Genomic DNA, 26,416 nt, shown 5'->3' with positions numbered 1-26,416 from the left:
ATTGGGTGTAAAATATACAAGTTATCGCTGAAGCAGTATTCCATGGAGCAATTACCATGAATTTTTTTAACTTGGAGACATAAAGATCTTGCTGTTCATATTCAGCACTCAAAAATTTTGTATAAGAGTAGTTTCTTGAAATATAAAACATGCAGGAGGTTTATTATCTATTGCAATGGCAGTCAAAAAGTCAGATCTGTCTTAGCAAAAATAAATGCAAATGATTTCTTTGAACAGGTATGACGATGCTATCCAGTTATACGATAGAATTTTACAAGAAGATTCAACAAATACAGTAAGTTTAAAAGACTTTTCTGAACTGCATTGTTTTGTTGTTTGAAATGGTCATAACATTTTGTGGGTTTCACTGTGGACAAATGTCTGTATCGCTGTATTTGTTTCCTTTTGTATTCTAACTAATTTCCTTTCTATACCCCTAGTTGCCTTTATAAGAACAAGTGAGATTTGTTTCATGAGGGGAAGGTGTGATGGAATGAATACCTGCTTAAACACTGAATGTAGAAAACAGGATTTTAACTAGCAACTTTTCCAGCAGTCTTAGAAGGGTTTAGGTGGGTCCTTTCATATTTTTCCATTTCCCTGACTATTATGCAAAGGACCAATACAGTCTGCTGTGTGTCTTCTGTCTTCCTCGTGCTTAATCTTACTTAAAGATTGGGCATGAATAAACTCAAGTAGGGCTTGGGTAGCTTTTGAATCAGAAAGCCAGAAAGCTTGCCAGCCGTATAAAACAAAACCTGAGACAGGCTGTATTTTTAAGCATATTTTGCATCCTTGTTGGGTAAGCCTCCTTAAGCTATTAGCTGCCAAAATTGATGTCTAGGGAAATTTGTAGCAATATATTTTCATGTATTTTTCCCACAAGGATAAAACTAGAAATACAAAGAAAATACTGAGTTTCAAATTTTTATATCACATATTGCAAAGTCAGTTAATTATTATTAATTATTGTGCGTTTGAAGGTATATGTTTGTGTTGCTTGGTTTCAAAGAACTGGTTCTCTTTATTGGGTGAACTTCTATGTATATGTAATACTTGGGCTATTGCAGATGTTCTGGCAGGCTCATGTAAACCTTCCTTGGTGCATTTGGAACCTCTATCTTTCTTCAGTCAGCTTATTCGTTGTGGTTTGCTGTTCAGGAGGGGAAAACCTACAGAAACACAGATAAAGGGTGCTAATCAGGAAGCTGCATATCAATAAAGTGCCATCACTTTAAATATTAAAAACAACCAAAGAGCCAAAACCTAAACAACCCAACAACCAAAACCCACTCAAAGTCACCAAAGCAGAAAAGTATTTTCAAGGCTATCCATCTGGAAACATTAATACCAAGTTAAGCACTTGGTGACAGTTGGGAGGTTAAAGTCTGTGCCTTTTAGCAGTGAGAGGACCCCTATTGTTTGTGCAAGGGTAAGAACTGTTTCAGTTCTTCACTGTTTTCTCTCTCTTTCAAGCAGTGCTACTTGAACTATGTTCTATGGGACAAATGTTAGGTGATCTGCAGTTGAACTTTGAAAGTCTATAGTGTTTTTGAGTAGAAGTTTGAGCACAGGGTGGATAACTGTGTGCAGTAAATGTTGATGGATTTTATCAGTGTATGGCCCAAAGAGTTTCAGGGTCATGTTAAAACAAGATGGAACCCATCAAGAGGGAAGCCACAAGAGCAGGTCACCTTGGTGCACATTTTATGACCTTTTGCTCAATTCAGCGAATAATGGAGCACCATATTACAACTACTTCTGTGGACCACAGATCTTGGAAGTGTGCATTCTTGGCTGTTCCACTTGAGCTGTCTCAACATGGCTAACATCATCCATAGTGGTCTGTAAAGCAAAGGTACACTTTAAAATAAATATTATGCATGACGGTTACCCAGTTTGGATTTCCTCACTAAAAAAATCATGAACATCCATAAAATGCTGATATTTAGAAGCATAAGATGTAAATATTAGAACTGCTGCATGATCTATTGGATTTCTTAAGATCTAAGAACAGTACTGGAGTGTTAAATGCAAAGCAAAGGCTCCTTGCTACGTAACCAGAGAGAATAGGCTGGCTGAGCCTCGCATGTGAAGAGTGAAAGTTAAATAGAAAGTTTTGATAAATTGTCATGTGCAGTTTTCTTTGTGTCTTTTACCTGTTATTTCCATACACACATGTGGCTGCTGTAGGAAAATAAATATTTCAAGATTTTAAAAAAGAAACTGTTGCTGAGTTTGTCTTGGCACTCACCTTCCCTTATAGCAATTTCTTCTGCTCTGCTGACACATGGAGTTACTTATGTACGTTAAATGTTTTGGCAAGTGCTGTAAGTGAAACATAGACATTTGTTCACACGAATCATGTAAAATCATACTTTGCATCGACTGACAGTTTCAAATAGAAGCATGGAAAAAGCTTTTTCAGAAAATTACTTACCTTTTCCATTGTGAAAAGTGAACTTTTTACTCAGATTATGTAATGGCCATTTACACTTTCAGATGAGTTTTTGTTGCATGCAAAACTCTGAAATTAAGATAACAGTAATTGTTTTATTTCATTTCTTGGGATAGAATTCACAGTAATCTTTGTTTTTAAAAGATGACCATCTTTCAATGTTTCTCTGAGCTTGCTTGCTGAAAAAAAATTACTCATTTGACAGTAGAATAATGTTAATGTTGTCACTTCAGGGATCGTGTTTCATTTTTTCAAAGCATGTAGGCATTGAATAAAAGTCTGTGTCTTCTCTAAAAGAGTATAACATTAATGAATGAAATGTGATTACTGTGAAAAGCACAACTTGTATGTATTTTAATAGGACATTCTTGTCCATTTTGGTTGAAGTGAAGGCTTTAATTAGAGCTGTAGCTGGCACATTACCCTGTTATTAAGCCTGCATAACATTTTCCATTGTAGGGCCTTTTTATTAATTAAAATTTAATGCAGTATCCAGTTGAAAAATCTTTCTACTGGTGCTGAACAGTGGCTGAGTTGTTTGCAGATCTTCAAATACAATATTTAGTCTGTTCCTCAGAACAAAGTAAGGAGCATTGGGGTTTTTTTAAGCAGAGTTGGTAGAAAAGACTTTTTTTTGTTTGCTGTTAATATATTTCATTAAGAAATCCTCATCCTGTGCTGCTTTGGAGGGAAGCCTTAGATACCAACAGGAAAAGAGCTCTCAGTAGAATGCAGCTTTTATTATGCTATGAGAAAAACACCCAAACTGGCTAAGTTACAGGCATTTGAAAAACTTCACTTCGTGTTCTCAGTAGAGACTGGTGGAATTTTTATTAAATACATCTTCTTAAAATCCCATTTGTATTGAGCATGATCTGTTCCAGCCTACAGAGACTAAGCAGGGCTTTCTTGCAGTTGCTCCTCATGGCTGTAGGGCTGTGGGAAGGGGCAGAAAGTAGGGAGACTCCTTTCATTTCTGAGCTGCGCCCAAGTGGTGAGCAGAAGAAGGGAAAAAATACCCAAAACCACCCAGAAGGAACTGAGTAAAAAGAGAAGGAAGCGGAGCTCCAAGGACCACAAGGGAGAAGGCCAGGTAATGGAAGATTATGTGGCTAGTTAACAGGTCAGATGTAGGGGAACAGATGGCTCGACTGGTGCCTAGGAGATGAGAACAGAGGGGTTTGTATTAACATTTAAGTCTTGGGCACTTTTTTTGTTCTTCCCTTAAGAAAAAAAATTAAATCACATTTTGCCTTGAGGCACTATATTTTCTGCTGTCAGTAAATAGCTTTGAGGCCTCCTGGTGAAATGTCTCTTACTCCCTGTGGTACCTGGTGTGTATTGGTTCTGTCAGTAACTGTTTTAGCTCTAACAGTGGAGGCATATACCATTTGAACGCTGCAAGGAACCAAACCTGTGCTTCTGCAAGATAGAATTTCTGTTCTCTCACCAAAAAAAACCCCAGGTACACTGTGTGCCTTCTGGAGATAAGGCTGAATGCCCAACCATGCTACTTATAAGATGCCTGAATCTGCCCACCCTTAAAATGATTGGTAGTCTTTTGAAGTAAGCAGTTACTCTTTAGCAGTATCCTTTGTAAACTCATGTGATACAATGGTGTAGCTTTGTGATAGGAAATGCAACGCCACATTCGATCTCTGGGCATTTTTAAATCTTAAGTTGATCTCGGCATCTTTATTAGTGGTCTGGATACTTGTGTGAAATTTGGTAGGAAATTTGCATGGGCTTGGTGATTTTTCTATTAGAAATACAAGTTCTCGTTTCTGGCAATGGGACTCTTACCAGAAGAACCTTCCAAATGGAAGCATTGTCTTGAGTGGGTATTTTTGTTCGTTTGTCCCACAGCAGCCATGTGAGATGAAATAGTACTGACATTTTACATATGGAGAGCAGATGAAAGCCCAGCTCTGTAAGATTATTTAGGACTCAGTTCCTAAGCAGAAAGTTGGCTCCCTGATTTTGCTATTGATTTCAATTTTGTAATGAATATTAAATGAGGAGTTTTTAGACTGTATGTGCATGTCTGTATCAGATTAAATTGAATGCCTTTTTGCATTATTTTACCCTGGCAAAGATTCTGCTTTGGGGGATCAATTTGGATGTAGACTGATATATTTTAATTAGCTAAATATTTTTGTCAGTTGGGCCTTTCTCGAGGTGGCATCTCCAGGAGTGCAGAGAAGATTGATGATGAGAAAGCAAATTAAGTTAATGTGTTCAAGACACATGCTGGTGTCTAACCCGTCCCACTGTCATCCTAGTGCACCTGCAGCTTCTCATGATTCAACTCAACCATCAAGGAGATTGCAGATCACTTGGTCAACACTGGGGAAGATAAGGCACAAAGTTCTGCCTTAATTCTAATTCACAGAAAACCTGATATCTTTATTGGGATAATTCTGCTGTTCTTCTTGCCACCTTTTCAACTAAGCTTTTAATACAAGAAGATGTTGTATATGCTTGCTTAGCTTTGGGCACGTGGATAATCTCATTAACTTAATGTGTCTAGTAATATAACTGTTAACAAAGATGTAAAAATAGACTTTTCAGAAGAAGGTAGTGTTCTAGGTGAAGCTGTTGTCTTTCAGGGTTCATAATACTTCACTAACAACTCTTGTCATTTCTGGGAGTGGGCAGGAGCAAGTGTGCAGTCAGCAGCACGGCCACATGAAGTTACACTTCCCTGTACTGTTTTGAGATTCTTTTTCTAGCCAAGCTGGACATGTTTCAGAAAAGGCACAGGAGGTAGTTGAAGACATATGGGAATCCAGAACTAAAAGAATTTGAAGGAAAATCTTAGTACTTAGTGTCATGTAAATAGGCAGCAATTATGTATGATGAATGTATGAGTTCATTATTACTAGCATCTCTTTCTATCATTGTGCTATTACTACTGTCTTGACTTTCTTTCTCAGCTCCTTGTCTCTGCCAAATGAGATGAGAATAATGAGCACTGAGTCTGAGCATTGGATATCTATTTATCATCTGAACAGTGATACTTCTTTTAAACTCCTTCAGTATCTGTGCATTCATTTTGAACAGATAAGAGATCTCCTGTTAACTTCTTGCAGATTTATCTACAGGATGCTTTAGGTTTAAAGAAGGAAAATTACTTCTGAGTGTCCTCTCTGGTTTGCTTTTTTTATTTCTTATGTTTGGACGAGGAAGGAAAGGGCAGAACCACAGTTTTAAATGCAGGATAATTTCAGAATTATACAATGGCAAAATTATGCCACTGATGGGTTCTTTTCTGTATTCTTACCTCATAATTCCAGCATCACTGTCTTGTTGGGTTTGGTTTGTTTATTAAGGTCTCCTCTGAACATTGAGCCGACATTTTATAGAACTGTCTTGCAACTCCAGCCACTCCTTCCTAACAGGGAAATTCAGAGCACTTTGCTGTGTATGTTACATTAGTATTGTTTTACCCTATGTGCAACCCTTTATCTAGATTAAATTTCGGGGGCTGTTTTATCATGCTGACAATCACTATTGTGAATGCTGTTACTGTAGTTCACTTTTGTTCTTTATACTTAAATAGCTCATTATCATCAATTAACTTTAGCACTTTGCTGTTAATTCCCGTGTGGGATCAGTTATGATTATGCTGAGCAGTAGTTTTTAGTACAGGTGACTGGTATTCTCAGTGCAGAGAACTTGATAGCAGCAAAGAACTGGTTTTTCTCTTCCATTTCATATATTTTGGCTAATTTATTTATTCATGCAAAGACATTCCTCTCCTACCCTGTGTCAGCTTAGTTTCCTTCAGAGCTTTTGGCTTTGGAGTGAGAGATCTTTTTGAAATTATTTTTGAAGTTGACTTTTACATATATCTTTATTCATCCACACTCTTTAGTGACTCCTTCAAAGAAATCCAGCAGATCTGGGAAGCCTTACTTTCCTCTGCATAAACTGTTCTTATTCTTCTTTGGTATATAGTGTTTTCCGATTCCAGCCTTTAGATTTTTAGCCTTTATAGTTTCTACCAATTTTCTGTGAGCTGGTGTTAGACTTTACAGGCTATTGTTTATTGGATTCCCCCTAGAACCCTGTAAAGAGTTATATTCACCATTGCTACACTTCTGCTTTGAAGTTAGCCCTAAAGGAGCAGCTTTAACTCAGCAGCTCTGCGTCTGCATAGATTAATTTTTGAGATCTGGCCTGATCTAACTTTCTTCCATTGTTAACAATGGAACAATTCTACACTTGGTAAGAGTACATCCTTTTTGTGGCCGTTCAGATTGTATGGCATTTTTTGATGTCTGTGTAATTCCTTCCTGTTGTAGTTGTTTACAATTCTGTTTTGATTTGCCTGTTGGAATTTGAAGGAAATTAGTGTGTTGGATGCTTAGACCAAATGCACTTCTTCAAAAATGTTAAATCTTCACTAAAAGCAAACTTCAAAAATTGAAGAAATTTGTTCTAAGATGTAAAATAAAATTTGCTGCCGCAGCTATAACGATGCAAAATTGTTCCTTCCTTAGAGGTGTCAGTTCCTGGAAATTCTCCTCCTAATACTTTCTTTGCAACCATGAAATTTAGAAAAATCTTAGACTCTCTCAAAATGTTTTACTAATCAAATGCAGAAGTTGATAAATGTTCAAATCCTCACTTCACTTCTAGTCAAATGCTAATTAAAAAGAATCATGAAAAATGGATAATTAGTTCTTGTGCCAGATTGGGGATTGTTAATCTTTAAAAGAAATAGCTTGGAAAGCCTCACTGTTTAATAAATACGTTATATACCGAAGCACCTTAGTCCATATGATACTTTTAACGCTGTAAGTGTTAATTTAGCATGGCATATGTAACTTTTCCATCAAGAATGCTGGATTTACAGAATCTGCCAATAACCATTCCAGTGTTTTCTTCTAAACTCAGGAAAACTGATGAGGGGAATTCCTTGTGTCGCTCGTTCTGCATGGTCAGACACTGCAGATCTTGTTGCAGCACTAGTTTTTTTGTTTTTTTGTTTCCTTTTGATTTAAGGTGGAAGGAGAAAGGAGATTGAGTTCATTTTGCATCAGGCTTGTTCTTAAAGAACTTACTGTTGCAATGCAAAGAGTTCACATATAACTCTTGAACGTTACATTTCTGTCTTTGTTAATAGAATTATTACAACTATTGTAGGATGCTTCATAGGTTTCAAAATAATCTCAAATCTTGTAGTTAAAAATAGGTTTTTCCTGACCATTCCTAATGGACTTGAAAATTAATGATTGAACAGATTTGTACTCTGCATTCTGCAGTTTTTTAGTGTCCTGCAATGAGCTTATATTTTGAAACATGAGATTTTGACTACACAAAGCCCTGAAACATAATAAAACATGAAATGGCCTGGGTTTCTTACCTTAGCTGATACTAAGGCAGGTAATAAATCATATGTATGAAATAAATGCCAGGCAAAGCTTCTGTAGAATTGGTGGGAGTCAGCCTGTTTTTGTAAAATAATTATTTCTGTCTGATAAAGTGGTTGTTAGTGTTGGCAGTGGTTCTGTGTGCTAAAATATTTGATGGAAAGAAAGAAAAATTGGTGCTGTGTGTGTAAAGTTTCATGCTCAGTAAGCATACATAGTGTGAGCCCGCAGTCACAGAGGTGGAAGCTGATACATACAGGGAGCTAGATAGGGGTTCTGAGACAATATAAATCAGAAGAAGGATTAGAAGTTTACAGCACACAGTGTGTCCCATGTCCTGGTTTTAGTGCAGGCCTTTTCATATACATTTTTTCCTAAAGCATTGACTAATGGAGTCATAATGAATTTCAATTTTTATTAAAAAAAAAACCCCAACAACTAACTGATACTATTTTTGAATCAAAGAAAAGCTAAAAAATCAGATGGGAGGATAGTCTGTGAATAAGACAAAAGCAATAGTGGTTTGTTTAATTTCTTTATTTTTCAGTCTGTCTTAATCACTCCTAGGAATCGGAGACCTGAATACTTCATTATCTACTGAACACCTGTGTGTATGTCTCTTGGCAATGCATTCAGAATATGTGTGTTTTAATTTAATTTATGTGATTGAAAAATGTTCATAATTGCTTTAAAAATCCCACTCGTTATTAAAAAATCCTCATTATTTGATTGCACTATCTGACTTGCCCGTTATAGGTAACTGCTGCTTCATATTTGTGACTCGAAATATTTTCAGTGTTTCATAAATCCATGTCTCGAGGTTGCAGTGATTTATGTTATTTGGGAGTGCTGTGGTGTAGAAATAAAACAACCGTGGAGAAAATCTGTTTCTGGACTTGTGGAGGACTGACTTACATATGATTGAAAGAATCGTATTAGAAAGGAAAAGAGCTGGTGACTTATATAGTCAGTTCCCGTTTGCTGTTGCAAATTAAATTATCAGAGGCATTGATTGATTTTATTTTATTAAACGAATGATTTCAGATCTCAAGCAACTTAGTTTTGATCAATTCAGTCTCTTGATTGTTTTCTCTTTAAATTTCAGAAATAACAATAGGATTTTTAATCCAAAAGCTACATTTTAAAGTAGATAGTCTGTAACCTGCTAAACCCCCCCTTGTCTTCATAAGCCATAATTGCATGATACGCTCCTTTGGCTGTGCACGCTGTTATCCCCGCTTTCTCTTCTTTCAGTTTTCGGGCTCAGTGAGCAGGTCACTGGGCTGTGTATAAATAATATCAGCCGTGGGTAGTGAGTTTGACACTGCCCTGGTGTTCCCACCATAGCAAGGGTGCTGACCTGCTTTATGAAATGTTTTGAGACCTCTTAAAACGAGATAGAGAGCAATGGTGTTGCTTGGTTCATTGGCTGGTTTATTTAGTGACAGTAGCGGTATGATAAGCATCTGGGATTATTCTCGTCATATTTAAAAACAAAAAAAATTACACTGTTATCTTTATTTTAGAAACCCAAAAATAAAATAAACAGCATGTATTATTGTTACAGTGATAAACGTGGTCAGCTGTTAAAATTTCCAGTCTCGGTTATGGCTTTTAGCCAAATGTCTCCCAGTAAAAGTAGAATGATGAATGTAACTTCGCAGGTTGCAGTTTGACAAAGCAGCCGTGGAAAACAAAATGACTCTATGGGTAAATCCACCACGCTGCCTCTTGATCGTTCTGATGATTTTTTTCTCTGCCTGTGCCTTGTGTTTACACAGAAGAGTGAAATATTTTTTTCCTCACTTGAGTCGTTTTCACGGAGTTTTTGTGGTTTTTTCATACGTTTGTGTGAGAGGTGAAGGGAATGAACTCTAATGAAAGAATAAACCTGCTGGTTTGGTATCTTGAACTGGGTTATTTAAATGCTACACTCTTCTTTCTTCTGGAAGCAATACATTTGTTCAAATGACAATGAAAGTCTAAGAAATTATTTAAGAGAATGGTGATGTTTACTGTAAAAATACAAGAACTCTTTCAGGGTATATGTGGCTGTTATCTTAGGAAGGTATCTCTTGAACAAGCTCATTTCTTAAATTCAGAGATTAAACTCATTTAAGGTTTTGTCGAAGAGTTGTCTGATCCTGGGCTCTCAAGGCTTCTGTGAGGTGATACCCAGCTGTATAAGATCTGAAACGATGAGATCTCTGAGGGAAATAAGCAGTGGGAGTTCACTACTGGAAAAGTGTGCACTGCGTTTTGGGTTTTTTTTTCTTTTCCATTAATATTATAGAGAAATGTCATGTAAGTATGTGTGTACATGCAGGCACGTCACGCGCACCAGACCATCTGTCTTCTTGGGTCTGACTGCAGCGGCTGTGAGCACCCGGGAGAACGGGTCATAGGCAAGGCAGGAGGTTGATGGCGTTCATCCATTGAGGCACGTTGTGCTGGAACTTGGGTTTAGTTTCCTTCTGTCAGATTCCCGATGGGATGACTTTCAGGCTGGCTGAGGTGTAATGCTGTTTGCTCCAAACTGTCAGACTTCTGGGAAGATGTCCGTTGTTTTGTGTTACACCTCAAGGGTGCCTTGATTCACGGCTCCTAGGGGCCTGAACACAGTTTTTAGAGAACTGTAAACAACATACTTGAGAAACTGGAATATTGGATTAAAGTACAGAATCATCAACTGTTAAAATTCTGTGTATCTTTATTCCCGGTGGTCTGTAACAACTTCTATTGAGTTCAAAATTTAAATAATTACAATTCTTATAAATCGTTTTTATATTGTTTATGTTGAAATACATTTTCCACCCACATACTGAAGTACTGCTCGGTTTTGCTGTTGAACTGGCTGTTTTGTCTTCCCTTTTCGTTGAGGGGTACTTTGTGCTCCAAGAATGATGAGAAACTTGTTTATGAATTTGGTGTGTAGTCAATATTAATTAAAGAAGACATTCAGCACTCCAACAAGAGTCTAAAAATGGCTGAAAGCCATGTTTACACAGTGACAACCAAGATCCATCTGTGGGATTCTCTAAGACTCAGTCACCGTCTCTCCCCTATAGTCATGGATCCTGTGAATGACAAGGTGGGGGTCTTTGGAATGGCTGAAGATTAGCATCCCCTGCTGTTTTGTAATTATCAGAATCTGGACAATCATTTATTTGAATGAAATAATGCATACAGTTTGTGCCTCCAAAGAAAAGCATACATAATGTGATTGTCAGAAGAGGTTTTCAGTCTCTCAGTGGGATGTCCTAGGGTATGTTTATAAACTTCAACCTAGCAGTTGCTCTGCAGTGGAATTCTGCTGGTATTGAGATAATAATTTGCTCAGTCAAATTGCTTTCTTTACAAAAACCCAGGGAATTATGAGACCCTAATCCTTTATTAATGTCAACCCATAGGCAGCAAGAAAGCGTAAGATTGCCATTCGAAAAGCCCAAGGGAAAAATCTTGAGGCCATCCGAGAGCTGAATGAGTATCTGGAACAGTGAGTGTCTTACAAGAATACGGATTGTGTTTTGCTATTCTGATAAAACTTTTTAATTAAAATGGAATTTGCATTTGATTTACGCTTTTGCTTCCATGCTGGTCATTTACAGAATCCCTTGTGCATTCTTTTTTTTATTTTCCCTTTTTCCTCTCATGTCTTATCTGTACAGATTTGTTGGTGACCAAGAAGCTTGGCATGAACTTGCAGAACTTTACATCAATGAACATGAGTAAGTTGTTTGCTAAGTCCACGTAAAAACTGTTAAAATGAAACCTAATCTGCGGAAGTCAAAGACCTCAGTGTTGTTTTGACAAACTAGTGTTAGATTGTCTCATTCCAATATAACAGGCATCAGCAGGAAATAATTCCAACCTTATCTGACTACCAAATGCTTTAAGAAGGCATTTGATTATAAAACTGAAACAGTTTTCTTAATTATCATTATGTTTCAGTATTTAAAAAAATTATATTTTAAAATAAGAGGATGTTTGAATGTACCAAGGGACAGCACTTATTTCCCATAATTTTTTTCATTCAAGTGCATTTTTTACTATAGTTTTAATTCTTTGCTTCTAAAGTCAATTGATCAGAACTGATTTGCTGATTTTCTTTGAGCCTGTCTCTGCAAAAACCTTTAGTAACCGTTAAAAAACAAAACGTCAATCCAGAGTTAGAGGCATCCGGTCACCTGGGTACAAAACCCAAAGCAATCAAGAATGCTGAATGTTGTAGTAACTTGCTTATTGGATATTTAATGGTTTTGTTAGCTTTTTTTTTTATCATTGTGGTGACAGGAGGAAATCCCAGTGTGAGAGGATTAGGTCAAAGCCTTAGTGCAAGTTTTCTAATATCACAGCATTAATTCTAACCTCCACCCAAAGGCATAATTTTTTCCTCCTCCTTTTTAGTTCTTTAACCCAGCCTAAATTATATCATATTGTTTCCTTCCTTCCTTTCTAGAGAGTAGTAAAAGAATCAAATTCTCAAGGAAGAAACAGCCATTCTCACTATGATGTGAAAAGATTGTTCCCCTTCGCTTTTCCTTCCGACCCATTTTTAAAGAAAATAATTATTAAACTCTTTCAAATGCTGACTTAAGGAATAATCTAGAATTTTGGTATTCAGATTACTATTTGTTCAGAGAAATTCACCAGCCATTTTTCCAAGAAAATAGCTACTTAAAAAATAAAATAAAATAGAAAAAAATAATGAAACATGTCAAATCTGTCAGTATAAAAGTGAGTGGTGCAAACTTACATATTCTACTACTGGAGTTTTGTGGGGGTTTACTATAATCTTTATTACAAAGTTTTGTAATAAAACCTGAGAAAGAACCTGGGCTTGCTTGTATTTGCCTTGGTCTGTAATTCCAAAATAGTATGTAGAACTTTCTCCAGTTCATTGAAAAAATTTACTCTGCTCACCGTATTTTTGTGGTTTTGTTGTTATTTTGATGATTAAATGGAAGGAGGGAGAATGGATTTTTGGCTAAAAAGCAACTAAAAATTAATTATTAAAAAAGGAAACAATTCATACATGTTTTATCAGTGTCACAAATTCGGTCTGGCTTGTGAATCACCGTGCTGTTACCGTTGTTTGTAAACACATAGATGTACAAGCTTTACACTGCCCTCACTTCTACCCTCTGTTCTCTTACGGGGTCTGTGGCTTTTGCTTGTGGAGAATGAGGTGATTCTCCTTTTATCCCAAATTAATATTTGAAATACTTACACGACTATCATGTGCACAGGAGAAAACCACAATACGTTCATTTTAAGAAACAAGATTTTACAGATTATATGGCTTAATACTGTCTCATAATTGCTGAATTGCTTTGACTCTGATATTAAATATCTACCCACACTGTCATTATAAACACTGCGGCTCTGAATTTTGGAACCCTATCATATAAACTCTGTGTAACAGTGCTATCACATATCTGTAGAAGATGCATATTCTGCAGATAACTCTATTACCTGAAAGATTATGAAGCTAATATTTTTATAATTAAATAAGCCTACATACATTTTAGCTTGATGACTTAATGCTTCCTGAAAGCTTTCTTTTAACAAACAAATAGCAGCCTTTTTTTTTTTTTTTTGCAATAAGTTGCTGCTCATTTATATTGGTACAGTGCTATTTTCACATTTTTTTCATATTTTTGAATCTCACTTCTGTGTTTGACTGTGAGCAGGTAAAAGTAACTGGCAGTGAAGTGCTCTGGTCTGTAGCTGAGTTTCTGAATCCTCCAGTAGCTAAATTTTCCTGTACAAAAATGTGAACTATTTTGCAGCCTGAGTTCTAATGTTTTATAGTACTTACTGTCTGTTTCTGCTCACTCTTAGTGATCAGAAATGGCACTAATTAAAGAGTATATTAAATGCATTCCATGAGCTGTTCCATGTTCCTGGACTATTAGATTTTGTATATTTTTCACACAAGTAGTAACTTGCGGTTTCAACCATTGTGTAATAACAAGTATTTTTTCTTAATTGTGAATTACATAAAATTATAGGGGGAAAAGTAAAACTTCTTTATTGTGCTGTAAAGAATCTGAAGCAGAGAACTGCACACTGTTTCATTTTGTCGCTGTTTTTTATATTCCTCAGCTATGCAAAAGCAGCCTTCTGCTTAGAGGAGCTTATGATGACTAATCCACACAACCACTTATACTGTCAGCAATATGCTGAAGTAAGTATTTTCAGAAAAATCAATTATGTTTGAATACATATTCTGTTTTTATGTTACTGAAGTGGTGAAAATGGAATAAAAATGTTTCTTTAATTTTTCCCTGGGAGATTTAAGAGAGTACACAAAGAACATTAACTTCTTCTAGAACTTAACATGTTAAGAAAACTGTGTTTTCTTACTCAGTGTGACCAAGCTAAATTTAAGAGTAAGAGCAGAAATTATTAAAGATAACAATTCATTTTAAATGAGCTATTCTTGTTGAAGTGTTTATGCACTTTTCAAATTAAGTGCATGAGAAGTTAAATTTTTCCCCAGCAACGCTGCCTCAAAGGTTGTGATATATTGCCTGTTATTGTGGAGCCAGATCTTGGAAGCCACGTAGGAAATTTTGCCTGAAAGAGCTCTAGGGGAGAAAGGCCCTTAGCTCAAGATTTTAGCCATTTGCACTCTTTTTTTCAGATGTGTATTATTGTTTTGCTACATTATACATTACATTGTTAATTGCTTAGAATTGTTTTAATTAGGTTTTTTTTAATGTGATAAGAATTGGTTAATATTAAAACTTGAAAATCCAAATAACTTTCTGGTAGACAGACTGAAGCATGTCTTCTTGTATTTATCCCTCTTTTTGTCAGTCAGCTTAACAGGCAACACGGTTATAAAAACAATGGAGTAATCTTCTAAACTGTGTGAGCTGTTTTGCAGCTGAATATGTAATGACAGGCATTCTGTAGGTTTGTGTGCTGGTGTAATGCTGTGTGGAAGGAATATAGAGTTAGGATGGATTTACAGCAGTCAGGATTTAGCTTCAGCATTTAAAACTTTGTGCTGCTTCTCAGCAGAGACTAACCCAAGGTTGTAAGTATGTGCAAGTGCAAAATAGTAACTTTTTATTCTTGTAGCAGTAAATTAATTAATGTTGGTGCTTTTTTTTTTTTTTCTCCTATAGTTAAATATTTTACCAGTTTTATATTGAAAAGAGCTCAGATTTCTCCTGAGCCAGTATTTGGCCTTTGATAGGACTTAACCTGATTTGAAATATCATGTGAAACAAAACTCAAGTTTCACAGTACCTTTGTTTCAGGAGTGAATGCCTGATGTATGGATGACGGGCAAGTTTCAGGACCTTATATTTTTTACAGGTTAAATACACTCAAGGGGGGCTTGAAAACCTTGAGCTATCAAGAAAATATTTTGCACAAGCACTGAAGCTCAACAACAGAAATATGAGGGCTTTGTTTGGACTTTACATGGTAAGCATGATTATATATTTTCTATATTATCATTTTGAATGTGGTTTTATGCACGTATAATATCCTTTACCATTTGCTGGGGGGGGGAGTTGTGATTTTTTTTTTTCTCCCTTTTGGTTTAATGTAATAACCAAGACTCTGGTTTTAAATACTTAGTATGGACAGTTTTATGTCGTCTTAACCTTTAAATCTTGCCCATGTTTTCAAAAAGATTGTAATTATTGGCGTGTGAAGGTAAATTCTTAAAAAATGATTTAAAGCCATATTCCTCATACAGGATGGTGACTGCTTGATAGTACCACCACCCCCGTTTCTAAATACAATCTTTCTACTTTCAATTTCAACAGGAGTCTTTAGCTTGCACAGCACTGTTGGCTTGAGCACTGCCATGACTACAGTAACTGTGGGTAGAATGTACTGGCACCAGTTCTTCAGTTTGTCCAAAGATACTAAGGCCTCTATTGAAGATCTTACTTTAGATCTTAGATCTTTTAAAAGATCTTTTTAAGGACAAACCCAGAAATGTTCTCCATATATTTTATTTTTAAAAAAATAATAATTCTAAGCCATCCTTTGTCTCTTGGGAAGGGGGATAGTTTACAGAAACATATCAGATAACTTTGAGGCTTCCTATAAATACCAGGCAATAGGAGATTCCTTTCAAGGACTTGTAGGGCATCACCTTTAAGACTTAAAGAAACATGGACCTAATCTCAGCCTATCTGCAGGGGTTCTTGGGTTTGTGATTTTATATTCAAGAAGACTGACCTCTTCCTGGTCCTTATGTCATTTAGCTTTTTAAGAGTAAGTTTTGCAGCAAATCTGTTCTTTGGCCTAACCTGATTTTGGAACAGGATTTGGGGTTTATTGTGGCCAGTTTTGGCTTATACTCTGTCAGATCTTACATCCTGCCTGTTACTTTCAGTCTGTAAAGTAGGTTTAGAACCTATAATCTGTGATGATCTGGCTAGCAACTTTGGCTAATGTGACCGAAGCGTTTGAGAAACTATTTGTTTTGTCTGTGCCTGAAATTCATACACCTAAGCCCCAATTTGCATATTACAAGCTTGTTACTGCAGAAAATGTGTGTATGCTCTGTTTCAGTTCTTCAGTTTTTTCCAGGCTTTAAGATCTATTTTTGCTGTGGCTGCTGCTTTTGTACTTGACAGAAATGCCCAGTGTTTGCAGTTTCCAGAGAATGACCTAGTAAATTCTTCCCAAAGGCTTTCAGCCATGTCTTCTGAGGAAACTGGTCAGTACTTCGATGAATTCCAGAAACCAGAATGATGCCTCATCTTAGGACCCTGACAGGTCACCAATTCAATTCATGCAGGCATGGCATCAGAGAAAATGTTCCTGAGTTTGAGGAGGCTGCTGCTTTGACAAAGCTGCTCCTCTCCCATTCCTGGAGGTAGTTTCAGAGAAATAGCTGTAAGGGAACATTACTGAGTTTGAAATGTGGTATTCAAGTAGGCATTTGCTTCTGTGCTCCTTTTTAAAATCTTCTGTGAGTATTCTTCATTGATTCATAGAATCATAGAATCATTACAGCCTTCCAGTACCTGAAGGGAGCTTATAAGCAGGAGGAGATTTTTAAAAGGATAGACAATGGCAGGACAAGGGGGAATGGATTAAAACTAAAGGAAGGAAGGTTTAGATTAGATATTAGGGGGAGGTTTTTTACAGAGAGAGTGGTGAGGTGCTGGAACGGGCTGCCCAGAGAAGTAGTGGATGCCCCGTCCCTGAAGGTGTTCAAGGCCAGGTTGGATGGGGCCCTGGGCAGCCTTGTGTAGATCCAGGCCTGGAGGTTGGTGTCCCTGCCTGTGGCAGGGGGGTTGGAGCTCTATGGTCCTTGGGGTCCCTTCCAACCCAGGCCATTCTATGATACTATGGGTGAGAGTAGCGTTCTATGGTTCTTTCCATTCAGCTGCTTCATAGAAAGATGTTCTGGGAGAGAGTACCAATGATTCCTTGCAAATTGTTTGGTTCTTAAGTAATCTTTTTTTTTTTTTTTCAGGTGAAGATGGGCTTAGTTTATGTATGCCCATGAGTTCTTTTAAAATGTTTATGACTTGCTTTTAAAATGTTTTTTCTGGTGCCCCAGGGGAGAATGTAATGTTTTTAATGGTGGTTTGGACACACAAGTGTTCTATTTTATATTGTCTCTGGTGACAATTAAATGGGGAAAACTAATTCATAACTCTTGCTGTAGGGAAAGCAGATTGGATTAACTGGTCGTATCCATGGTGTGTTCCTAACTCAGCACACAGCTGAACTGAAGTCTAGTTCAGCTTTAGTTAGAACAAACAATTGTCTGGAAAGTTTAACTGATTCTTAATTGAATGCTGTTTACCAGTAAGGGGTTTTATTATTTTTTGTCTTTTTCACTCCATCACTGTGTGTGGGGCTTTGAATGCAAAGATGCTGAATCTCTCAGTTTGTAAAACTGATTTTTATTTTTGTATTCCTAGTCTGCCAGCCATATTGCTTCCAATCCAAAAGCAAGTGCAAAAATGAAGAAAGATAATATGAAATATGCCAGCTGGGCAGCTAACCAAATAAATAGAGCATACCAGGTTAGTACATCATTGTTTTGTTACACACTTAACATGCTCGGTAGTTCTCTGCATTTTTATCAACTGCTGTTCAAGAGGTTAGCTGGGACATGTAATTTGCTTGGATTCTGCTTGATTTCCTGGAAGCAAGGTTGATAGTCTTTGTGGGCCACAGTCAAAGCTTAATGAAGTCAGTAGGAATCTTTTCAGCTATTTGAAAAGTTATGCATAAACATCTATATTTACTTTTGTATTATAAGCCTCTATATTTTTTTCAAAACTATGAATGAAAACATGTTTTAGCTCATAGGTTCTGTCTGCTGCCTGTGCATGCCAAACATGGTGTGTCTGTTTGACTCCCTTGTAGCTATTATTAATGATCTACCAATTAAAGTTTATGTATAAGTAATCCAGAACATCAACATCATACTGTCCAGTTCTCCCCAGAACTTTTTCTGAGAAAAAAAGTTGGTATTAAATGTGAAGACTTTATACACGCAATACTCCTTTTTCTCTGTGATATTTCAGTGTCAGAACACAGTATTTGATTTTTCTCTTGCTGTTGCTGTTTCAGTTCATTTTTCTAAATAGCCTTTTGACCAGCTCCATCTATTATGGAATTAAGTTAGGATTTTCTTCTGTGGCCAATGCAGTTTTCTTAGTCCCCTGTATGTGATTTCATTGCCAAGAGTGCAGCTCCTCTTGGCTGATGTAGCTTTGATGTATTACAACTTTGAAGTATTCTCCATTTCCCTTGATTGGCCTTGCAGCATCTGACTGTGCTTTACAGCAAAGAATACTGTATCCCTGAGGACATAATTAAGCATTTTATACTTGTGTGCCTAGAAGTTTACTTCTCTGTTTTTCTACTTAAATGACTCCCTGCTTTTCTTTAATTAATGGTTTATGTGCCTGTGACAGCGAGGTGTATATGAATTAACAATTTTGTTTGATTTCCCATAAATAAGCAGGACTTTTCTTGCCTTCAGTACATCTGACATCCTGTAAGCACAATATTGATGGAAAACTCAAGTATTGCAGGACTTAAAAACCAACCAGACAAGAAACCCTCAGAAAAAACCCCTTAAATACGAGAGTACACCATGGATTTGCCATTGGTAGAACAAAACGGGTTTTAATAGATGTGTGTATTTTGAGTGAAAATTACTATTCCATGTTTTGCATCTTTAAAAAGCAAACTGCTTAGATTAGAGGGGTGTTAAAAACATTTTAAGCAAATACTGTGACATAGGTATATAGTTCAGAGCACCATTAGAAACCTGTTAACACTTTTGGGGAACACCCACCCCTTTCAGGGTGCATCAGGATGGAAATGTAAAACCAGTGTTGGCTATGGAGTGGTGGCATACCAAAATTAAGACTTAGAAATAGGCATCTCCTGGTTATATATGTAATGCAAGTTTAATTGTGAAGTCTGTAGATGCTTGACTCACAGCTAGATAAGCTTGTCTTTGTTTGGGTTTTTTTTTTTCCTTTTTTTCTCTCCACATGGTTTTCTGTTAACATCACATTGTCTCTAACAAAATATAAATTGTATTTGGAATAGTGGTGGTATTTTGCGGGGAGGTGGGGTTGGTTTGGTGGTTTTACTGTATGATGGGTTGACCCTGACTGAAGGCCAGGTACCCACCCAAGCTCCTCTGTCTGTGTCCATCCCCAACTGGACAGGGGACAGAAAATATAATGAAAGACTCATGGGTCGAGATAAGGACAGGGAGATCATTCACCAATTACCATTATGGGTAAAATATACTCAAATTGGGAAAATTAGTTTAATATATAACCAAACAAATTGAAGTAGAGTAATGAGAAATAAACTCAAATCTTAAAACACCTCCCTCCACCTCTCCCTTCTTCCTGGGCTCAATTTCACTTCCCATTTCTCTCCCTCCTCTGCCAGCAGCACAGGGATGGGGAATGGGGGTTAGGATTCAGTTCTACACATTGTCTCTGCTGCTCCTTCCTCCTGAAGAGGCAGACTCTGCACACTTTTCCCCTGCTCAAACACAGGGTCACAGTCCTCCACAAACTTTTCAAACATGAATCTTTTCTATGGGCTGCAGTTTCTTCACCAACTGCTCCAGCATGGGGCCCCTTCCATGGGGTGCAGACCTTCAGGCCCAGACTGCTCCTGCATGGCTCCCCGACAAGTCCTACCAGCAAACCTGCTCCAACGTGGGCTCCTCTTTCTGTGGGGCCAGTGGTCCTACCAGGAACCAGCTCCAGCACAGGGGAAATCTCTGCTCCAGCATTTGGAACATCTGCTCCCCTTCCTTCTTCACTGACCTTGGTGTCTGCAAAGTTGTTTGTCTCGCATAGTCTCACTCCTCTGTCCAGCTGCAATTACTGTTGTTTTCCCCTTCTTATCCCCTGTTATTCCAGAGATGGTGCCACCACTGCTGATGGTCTCAGCCTTGGCCAGCAGTGAGTCCATCTTTGAGACAGCTGACATTGGCTCTGTCAGAAGGGGGAAGCTCCTAGCAGCTTCTCACAGAAGCCACCGCTGCAGCCCCCCATCTGCCAAAACCTTACCACGCAAACCCGGTACTTACTGGAAAGTGCAATTCCACTGTTACTGTGAAACTTCTGCAACCTACATTAAGCATTTGTGGTTGATGCTTACCAGAAGAGATCATGTTAACACAACTAAGGTATATTTAAAACACATGTCGTAACTTCTTTGTGACTTCATACTTTTGTAACACATCGCGTACTTCAGCTGCTTTTTAGCTGTTTGAGACACAGAGTGATGCACACTGTATCTCGCTGGGATTGCAGGGGGAATTGAGCTATATAGAGAATGTAAGCACTGAAGCTAGGTTTTGGCAAGCAAACGGTGTGAAGACCCCCTTCCTCTTCACATGAGTGCCACAAGAAGCTCTAGTGACCACAGCTGGACAGGACTGCTCCAGCCCAACCCTGCTGAGCTTGTTACATGACTGCAGAAGGGTTTGGCCACTCCGGTGTTTGTCAGAGACTTACAACATCCGAGCGCTACAGCACAGGGTGTTTGGTGATGTAGTAGGTGGCAGTTTCCCCTATGAGTCAGTATTGATTTGTTGCTCCATTAGTGCATTGAGGTTTGGAAATTGTTGTCTTTTGGACCTACGGATAAAACCTGGGTTGGTTTTGCCAGTGGAAGCCCTTACAGCATTCTGCTGTTGCAGGGTTGTCTAGCCAGGTTTTAACTAGATACTTATATTATCTCTATAAATCCTCCCCACTTTCCTTGCAGTATCCAAAGCGCTTTTCAAAGTGTAATAAGAGCCTTAAGAGCTTGTTGAGCTTGGCATTGACATGTTTTATTAGTTGGACTACACTATTAAATGCAGTTATTCCGGTCTAGAGAATAAGGTGCATTTAGAATCCTGACTTGGGTGCCTAAACAAATTACATGAATTTGTGACTTTAAAATATGAAGTTATAAATTAAAAAGTTTCTTTTTGAGCAATTATGTTACTGTGAGATATTTCTGCATTGTCAGTTTGGTTTGAACTTGAATTGCCAGCAGTTTGCTCAGTAATTTTAGAAAACTACCTTTATTTTTCAAATTCAGCGCTGGCTATAGTTGCATTTTTTAATTTTATATGCAATTTACTTGAAATATTTTTACTGGTCCCCTTCTTTCAATTTACTCTCCCATCTAGGCAGTTAGCTTTGGCTCTAGACTTTTGCTTTTCCTGTGCATTCCTGTATGGAAGCAGACGAGCTTTTCAGTTTATTCTCATTTTAAGAAAATAACCTTTGGGTGTAAAAAGAAAACCTTGCTTTCACCAGTGTTGGTTAGACTGCACAGCAGTTTCTTTACAAGAAAATATGGTGCTAAAGAATAGTTAAATAATTATGTGAAAAATACAGGCATGTATTTTTCTGGTTAAAATACTTATTTGATATTAAAGATGTAACCCTCTGTGGTGATTAGTACTTCTCAACTGTGCCCCATCTAGGAGAAAGGTAAACTTTCAGAGAAAGACAGAAAGGTTTTGTGGCTAGGGCTGCTGCATGGAGCTGGAATTCCTGGCTGCTAACACATGCTCTGAAAAAAAAAAAGAAAGGTCGTTATTCTCCAGGCCACTTAAATTTAATTGACTGAGTGGAGAAAAAAACCCCAATAAAATTAATCTTTTATTCTAGATGTTACTGAAGTAACTAATTATTCAAAGAATTATTGTAAATTTAATATTGTGATAAGCTTACTTTTGCTTATCACTGGGAAACTGGATTATTCTTTCTGTGCAGACCCTGCGAAGAACGTTTCTGTTGAGACTGAGGACATGAGTCACAGTTATTTTAACACCGAAACAAAATATGGCTACCTAGCGCCCTTCAATTAGGTAATTGGTTTAGCATGTCCTCTGGCAGAAGGGTTTCAGCAGAGGCAGGCTAGTTTGATTAATGCTCAGAAAAATCTTTAATGCGATCCTCCTCGCAGTGATTTTCCAGATCCATGCTTCTTGGGCCCATTGCTAAATTCTTCTGTGTTAGCGGTCCGCGTGTTATTTAGGTTTGGAGAGGTGATTTTGTTACAAACCATTTGGGAAACAGAAAATTAAATCATGATTTTAAGCAATGGATTCCGGCTCAATCAGTCAAATTGCTGTGTAATGGCAGAATAGACAAAATAATTGTTCGTCAGGGCAAATTTGAAGTGATTACATTTCCAAGTATACTTCTGTTTGTTATGACGCAGAGTTTGGTTTTATTTGTTCAGCTTAAAGCACACGTCAGTCCTGTGAAGGCAGCTACTCTTGAAATTAGCAAGTAACATTTTTTAAACTAATGTCTTATGTCAGTTTTGCTTTCGGTGTCCCTGAAGAGAAGTAAAATAAGTAAAATTCTTCTTATTTTGAAGCTTTCCTCTGCATGCTTTCCGTGTGTGTTGCCAGGCGTGCTTTTTGACCACAGTGTCTTCAAGCTTCTGCACTTTTTACTGAAATCACCAAATGCTTTGAATTGAAAAAAACCATTTCAGTCGAGGATTTCAAGTTCTATTTTTTCATTTTCTGTTTGGTTTTTATATAAAGGGGTGTGGACTCCCCAGATTTCTGTTTGGGACTCATGTTTAGCGTGAATAAAAAGAGGATATTGCGTGAAGTCAGATCCAAGCAAAAGTTTGATTCTCCTCTGAAGCTGACTATTATCAGGTCATTATAGAAACTGCACAACCTGAAGAATGGGTTTATACACACTGCTAGAGTCAAAATGTGGCATATCAGTTCACCACTGAATATGAAATACGAAAATACAGTGTTATCAGTATGTCTCTTAACTGTAAAGTGCTGTCACAATAATGATATTTCATTCTCCTAACTATTTAATTTGAAATAGTGTTTCATTTACAGTGCCAAAACTTTTTTTTTTTTTTCAGAACCCAGTACTGATTGGGAATCACAGTGTTAGATTGTAGCCTGGGGGTCAAAAGCAGGTTAACAGGTCCTGCAGCTTGTTCCTGGTGTGATATTACCTGGGTTTGATGACTTAATCTTTCTTAACAGGTCATGAAGAGTTTGCTAAATTAAGTTAATTACAAGAGAAAAGGGACACATTATAAATCAAGGACTAACTATGCAAGACACCAGTGGTATTTGAAATAAAAAACATTACATCGAAATTTATTGAGTGTTTAGATGTTAACATTTAGGCATGGAAAAGGCAGCTTTACTAGCAGCAAGTTATAGTTCCTACTATAGTTTCTTTAACACCCCTCCCAACCCAAAATGCAAAACTTTTTAGTGCAGGTGGATTAAAAATGGTTGAGAGTTTCATTTCACTGAAGACCAACTTAGTAAATCCACTGGGTTAAATATTGCTGATGAGTGATGGGAATCATCAGTACAGTTAGAAAACCCCTTTTGAGGTCAGCATGGGGTGATGAACGTCTCCAACCCTTCTACCTCTTCCTTTCCCAAACTTGGCTGCATGTGGCTTAGGGAATCTAAATCCATAAGTAGTATTTATTAAGCTGTATTTTTCTTTGTTATCAAGACAGGCTTTATTTCAAATGCTCTCTGCAGTTGCTCTTGTAATAGTAGGTTACAGTCGAATACAAGGTCATTACTCACAGTTACTTTGAATCATAAAATATAATTATATGATGACTGAATTATTTTATAGTAGATTGGCTCGCTATAACAAAAATAGAAAACAGATTAGCTTAAAGAACAGGTCCAAGTCTTGCTACTATTTAAATTATGAATATAATCTAATTTGGATCACATACAAAATTCAAGTCTGGAATAAAAATTATGTTCAAATTTACAGAGCAAACAGACCAACAGGAAGATCTCTATTCAGAGAAATGTTACGTTTCAAAGTGGAGCATTTTTTAGTGCTGAATATTCGAATTCAGAGCACATGAGTGAAACCAAGGAGTTCTTTTGTTAGGGGAAGAGTGGTACAGCCTGTATTCTAACAAAAATGCTGAGTTTCAGTGTAATAAGGAAGGGCCTGTGCTTTAGGTTTTATACCAATTAGAGTAAATTTTTGGTTCTTAATCTTTAGAACTGCTGTTTGTAGAGGATCTGCACAGAATTTCTGATGTATGACAAGTAACGGTCATTTTTTGTTGTTGTTTAGTTCGCAGGTCGCAGCAAGAAAGAAACTAAATACTCTTTGAAGGCAGTAGAAGACATGTTGGAGACCCTGCAGATCACACAGTCCTAGGTTGGCGTAGAGATCTAGTACTGAATTTTCCAATTCCATGATCAACCTGTCATGGCCCATGGGTTACATTAGTGCTATTAAAAGTTAATTTTGTATTGATTAACGTGCTATCTGAAATAATGTTTTATGAAAAGAAAAACACCTATTTATTGCTGCTATGAGAAATGTGATGAATACTCACTGAAAGGAGTAACTTACCCACAAAGGCAACAGAAAGAAATGACATAGGCTGCATATCAGTCTCTTCAGATTTTTGTATCAACAGGACCCACTTTTAAGCCATAATTTGTGAAATAAACTTGTTAAATGATTAAAAGAAAAAGACTGATTTATTTGACTTGCAAATGGAAATTGCAAATCTATATATGTAGGCGAATAACATATGTTAGAAATTTTTATCTTATTTGCATATTTAAGAGTACAAGCATGCTACAGATGTACACTTTCTGGTAAACATTTCCCATACAACAAGGAGTGATTAGGAATATATATTTTATTAGAGAAAAAAAGGTGATGCTAATGTTTTTATTATGGAATTGATATATCCAGGGCTGAGGAGATGGAGAAAACTTAACTGTGTACTTTGCTTCAGAGAGGCTCTTGCGCTGGCTTACGGCCAAAGATAGACTTCTCTGTGGCTTTGTGGGCAGATGTTTCCGTGTCCACGTGGTTCCCCAATCAGTACACGCATATGCACTTCATTTTATATTTTGTGTGTCCTTTGTTGTACGGTATGTTCCACACCAGGAATTTCAAAACCTTCCAAATGCAAGGCTGCGTGCTGGTCTGTGCTGATTTTGTACCTGCATATGGGTGCCCCTCCGCTGAGTTGTAACCTGTGGTGTAGTAGCTTCTCCACAGTCAAAGGAGCTCCTCCGCAAGTGTTAGAGGACTGCGAGGATGAGGCAGATTGCTCAGTCCTTACTGAAGGATAGGAGTGTATTTACACCATTAGCATAAAGCAGTAGCACACTGTACCTATATATCGTGTTTGCCTTTAGGCACTTGTTTGTTTACTCAGAGAATTAGTCAAACACCTGAATTCGTGGATTTTGCAGTTTGATCATTCTGGGTGGTGTTCAGCTGTGTACAGTGGCAGTTCAGGCACATAGCTGTCATTTCACTTATCATGGCTTCTGTACAACTGCATAACAGCAGCAATGTACCCTTGGCAAATACTAATAAAAATACTGCAGTGCCATTTCCATGACTGTTACCGTCCTTCAAGCTGAGCTGAGTTTGAGATTTTATACTGCCTCCTCTGTACAGACGGGTAGGTTAAAGGCTGTGTGTTAAAATGTCCTTTTTTTATCACCCTGGACTTGATGTACTAAAGCAAAGCTGAGCTCCTGCTTAAAAACAAAGCAGCAACAAAAACTTCCCTTGTGAGTTCAGAGCTTGAAAATGTGTGTAACATGTAAACAACATGCTGGTTGTTGCATGAAACTGTGCCTTTATAAACATGTAAAATCAAATTCCCATAATCCCAGGAGTAGGTTGGAGTAGGATAGCGTGACAGGATGGGTGCTATGCTGTGCAAACTAATTGTGTGTAGAATCGTAACTGAATTCAGTCCTGCTGAAACACAAACCTGCAAATGCAGCACAGTATTCTATTAAATCGCCCAATTCTAACTTGGAAATAGTGCAGATCCTTTTATAGTGGCAATTTACAAACTGGCCTCAGAGCGGCATTTGCAGGTAGATGATGTATGTCTCAGGTGGAAAACCAAGAAAATACCATAGGTGAAGCCATGTGTTTGTGTTCAGATGTACTGTCTTGTACTGTGTGAGTGTGCCACCTAGAGTTGTAAACCCTCATCTTTTTTTTAGGTCTTACTTTACCTACATCTCACGTAACCCGGTTGCATTCCAAAAGTAAAAATGGTGGGAAGCTGT

The 26,416-nt window shown here is 37.4% G+C and overlaps 1 protein-coding gene across 1 annotated transcript in view; it reads left to right on the top strand.

Moving 5' to 3' along the window:
* The window catches only part of EMC2 (ER membrane protein complex subunit 2), a 41,835-nt gene extending 17,010 nt beyond the window's left edge, over window positions 1–24,825 (top strand). The window contains exons 5-11 of the mRNA XM_084260441.1: window positions 238–295; window positions 11,247–11,332; window positions 11,505–11,564; window positions 13,945–14,026; window positions 15,169–15,279; window positions 17,751–17,855; window positions 24,432–24,825. Coding sequence (XP_084116567.1) covers window positions 238–295; window positions 11,247–11,332; window positions 11,505–11,564; window positions 13,945–14,026; window positions 15,169–15,279; window positions 17,751–17,855; window positions 24,432–24,518 — 589 coding nt within the window. The 3' untranslated portion in view covers window positions 24,519–24,825. The remainder of the gene's footprint in view (window positions 1–237; window positions 296–11,246; window positions 11,333–11,504; window positions 11,565–13,944; window positions 14,027–15,168; window positions 15,280–17,750; window positions 17,856–24,431) is intronic.
* Window positions 24,826–26,416: the final 1,591 nt, after the last annotated feature.

This window comes from Gallinula chloropus (assembly GCF_964237585.1).
Source record: "Gallinula chloropus genome assembly, chromosome: 2".
In the NCBI taxonomy this organism is placed as follows: domain Eukaryota; kingdom Metazoa; phylum Chordata; class Aves; order Gruiformes; family Rallidae; genus Gallinula; species Gallinula chloropus.
Note: the sequence above shows the minus strand (reverse complement) of the source record. Positions and strands in the feature narration are given on the sequence as shown.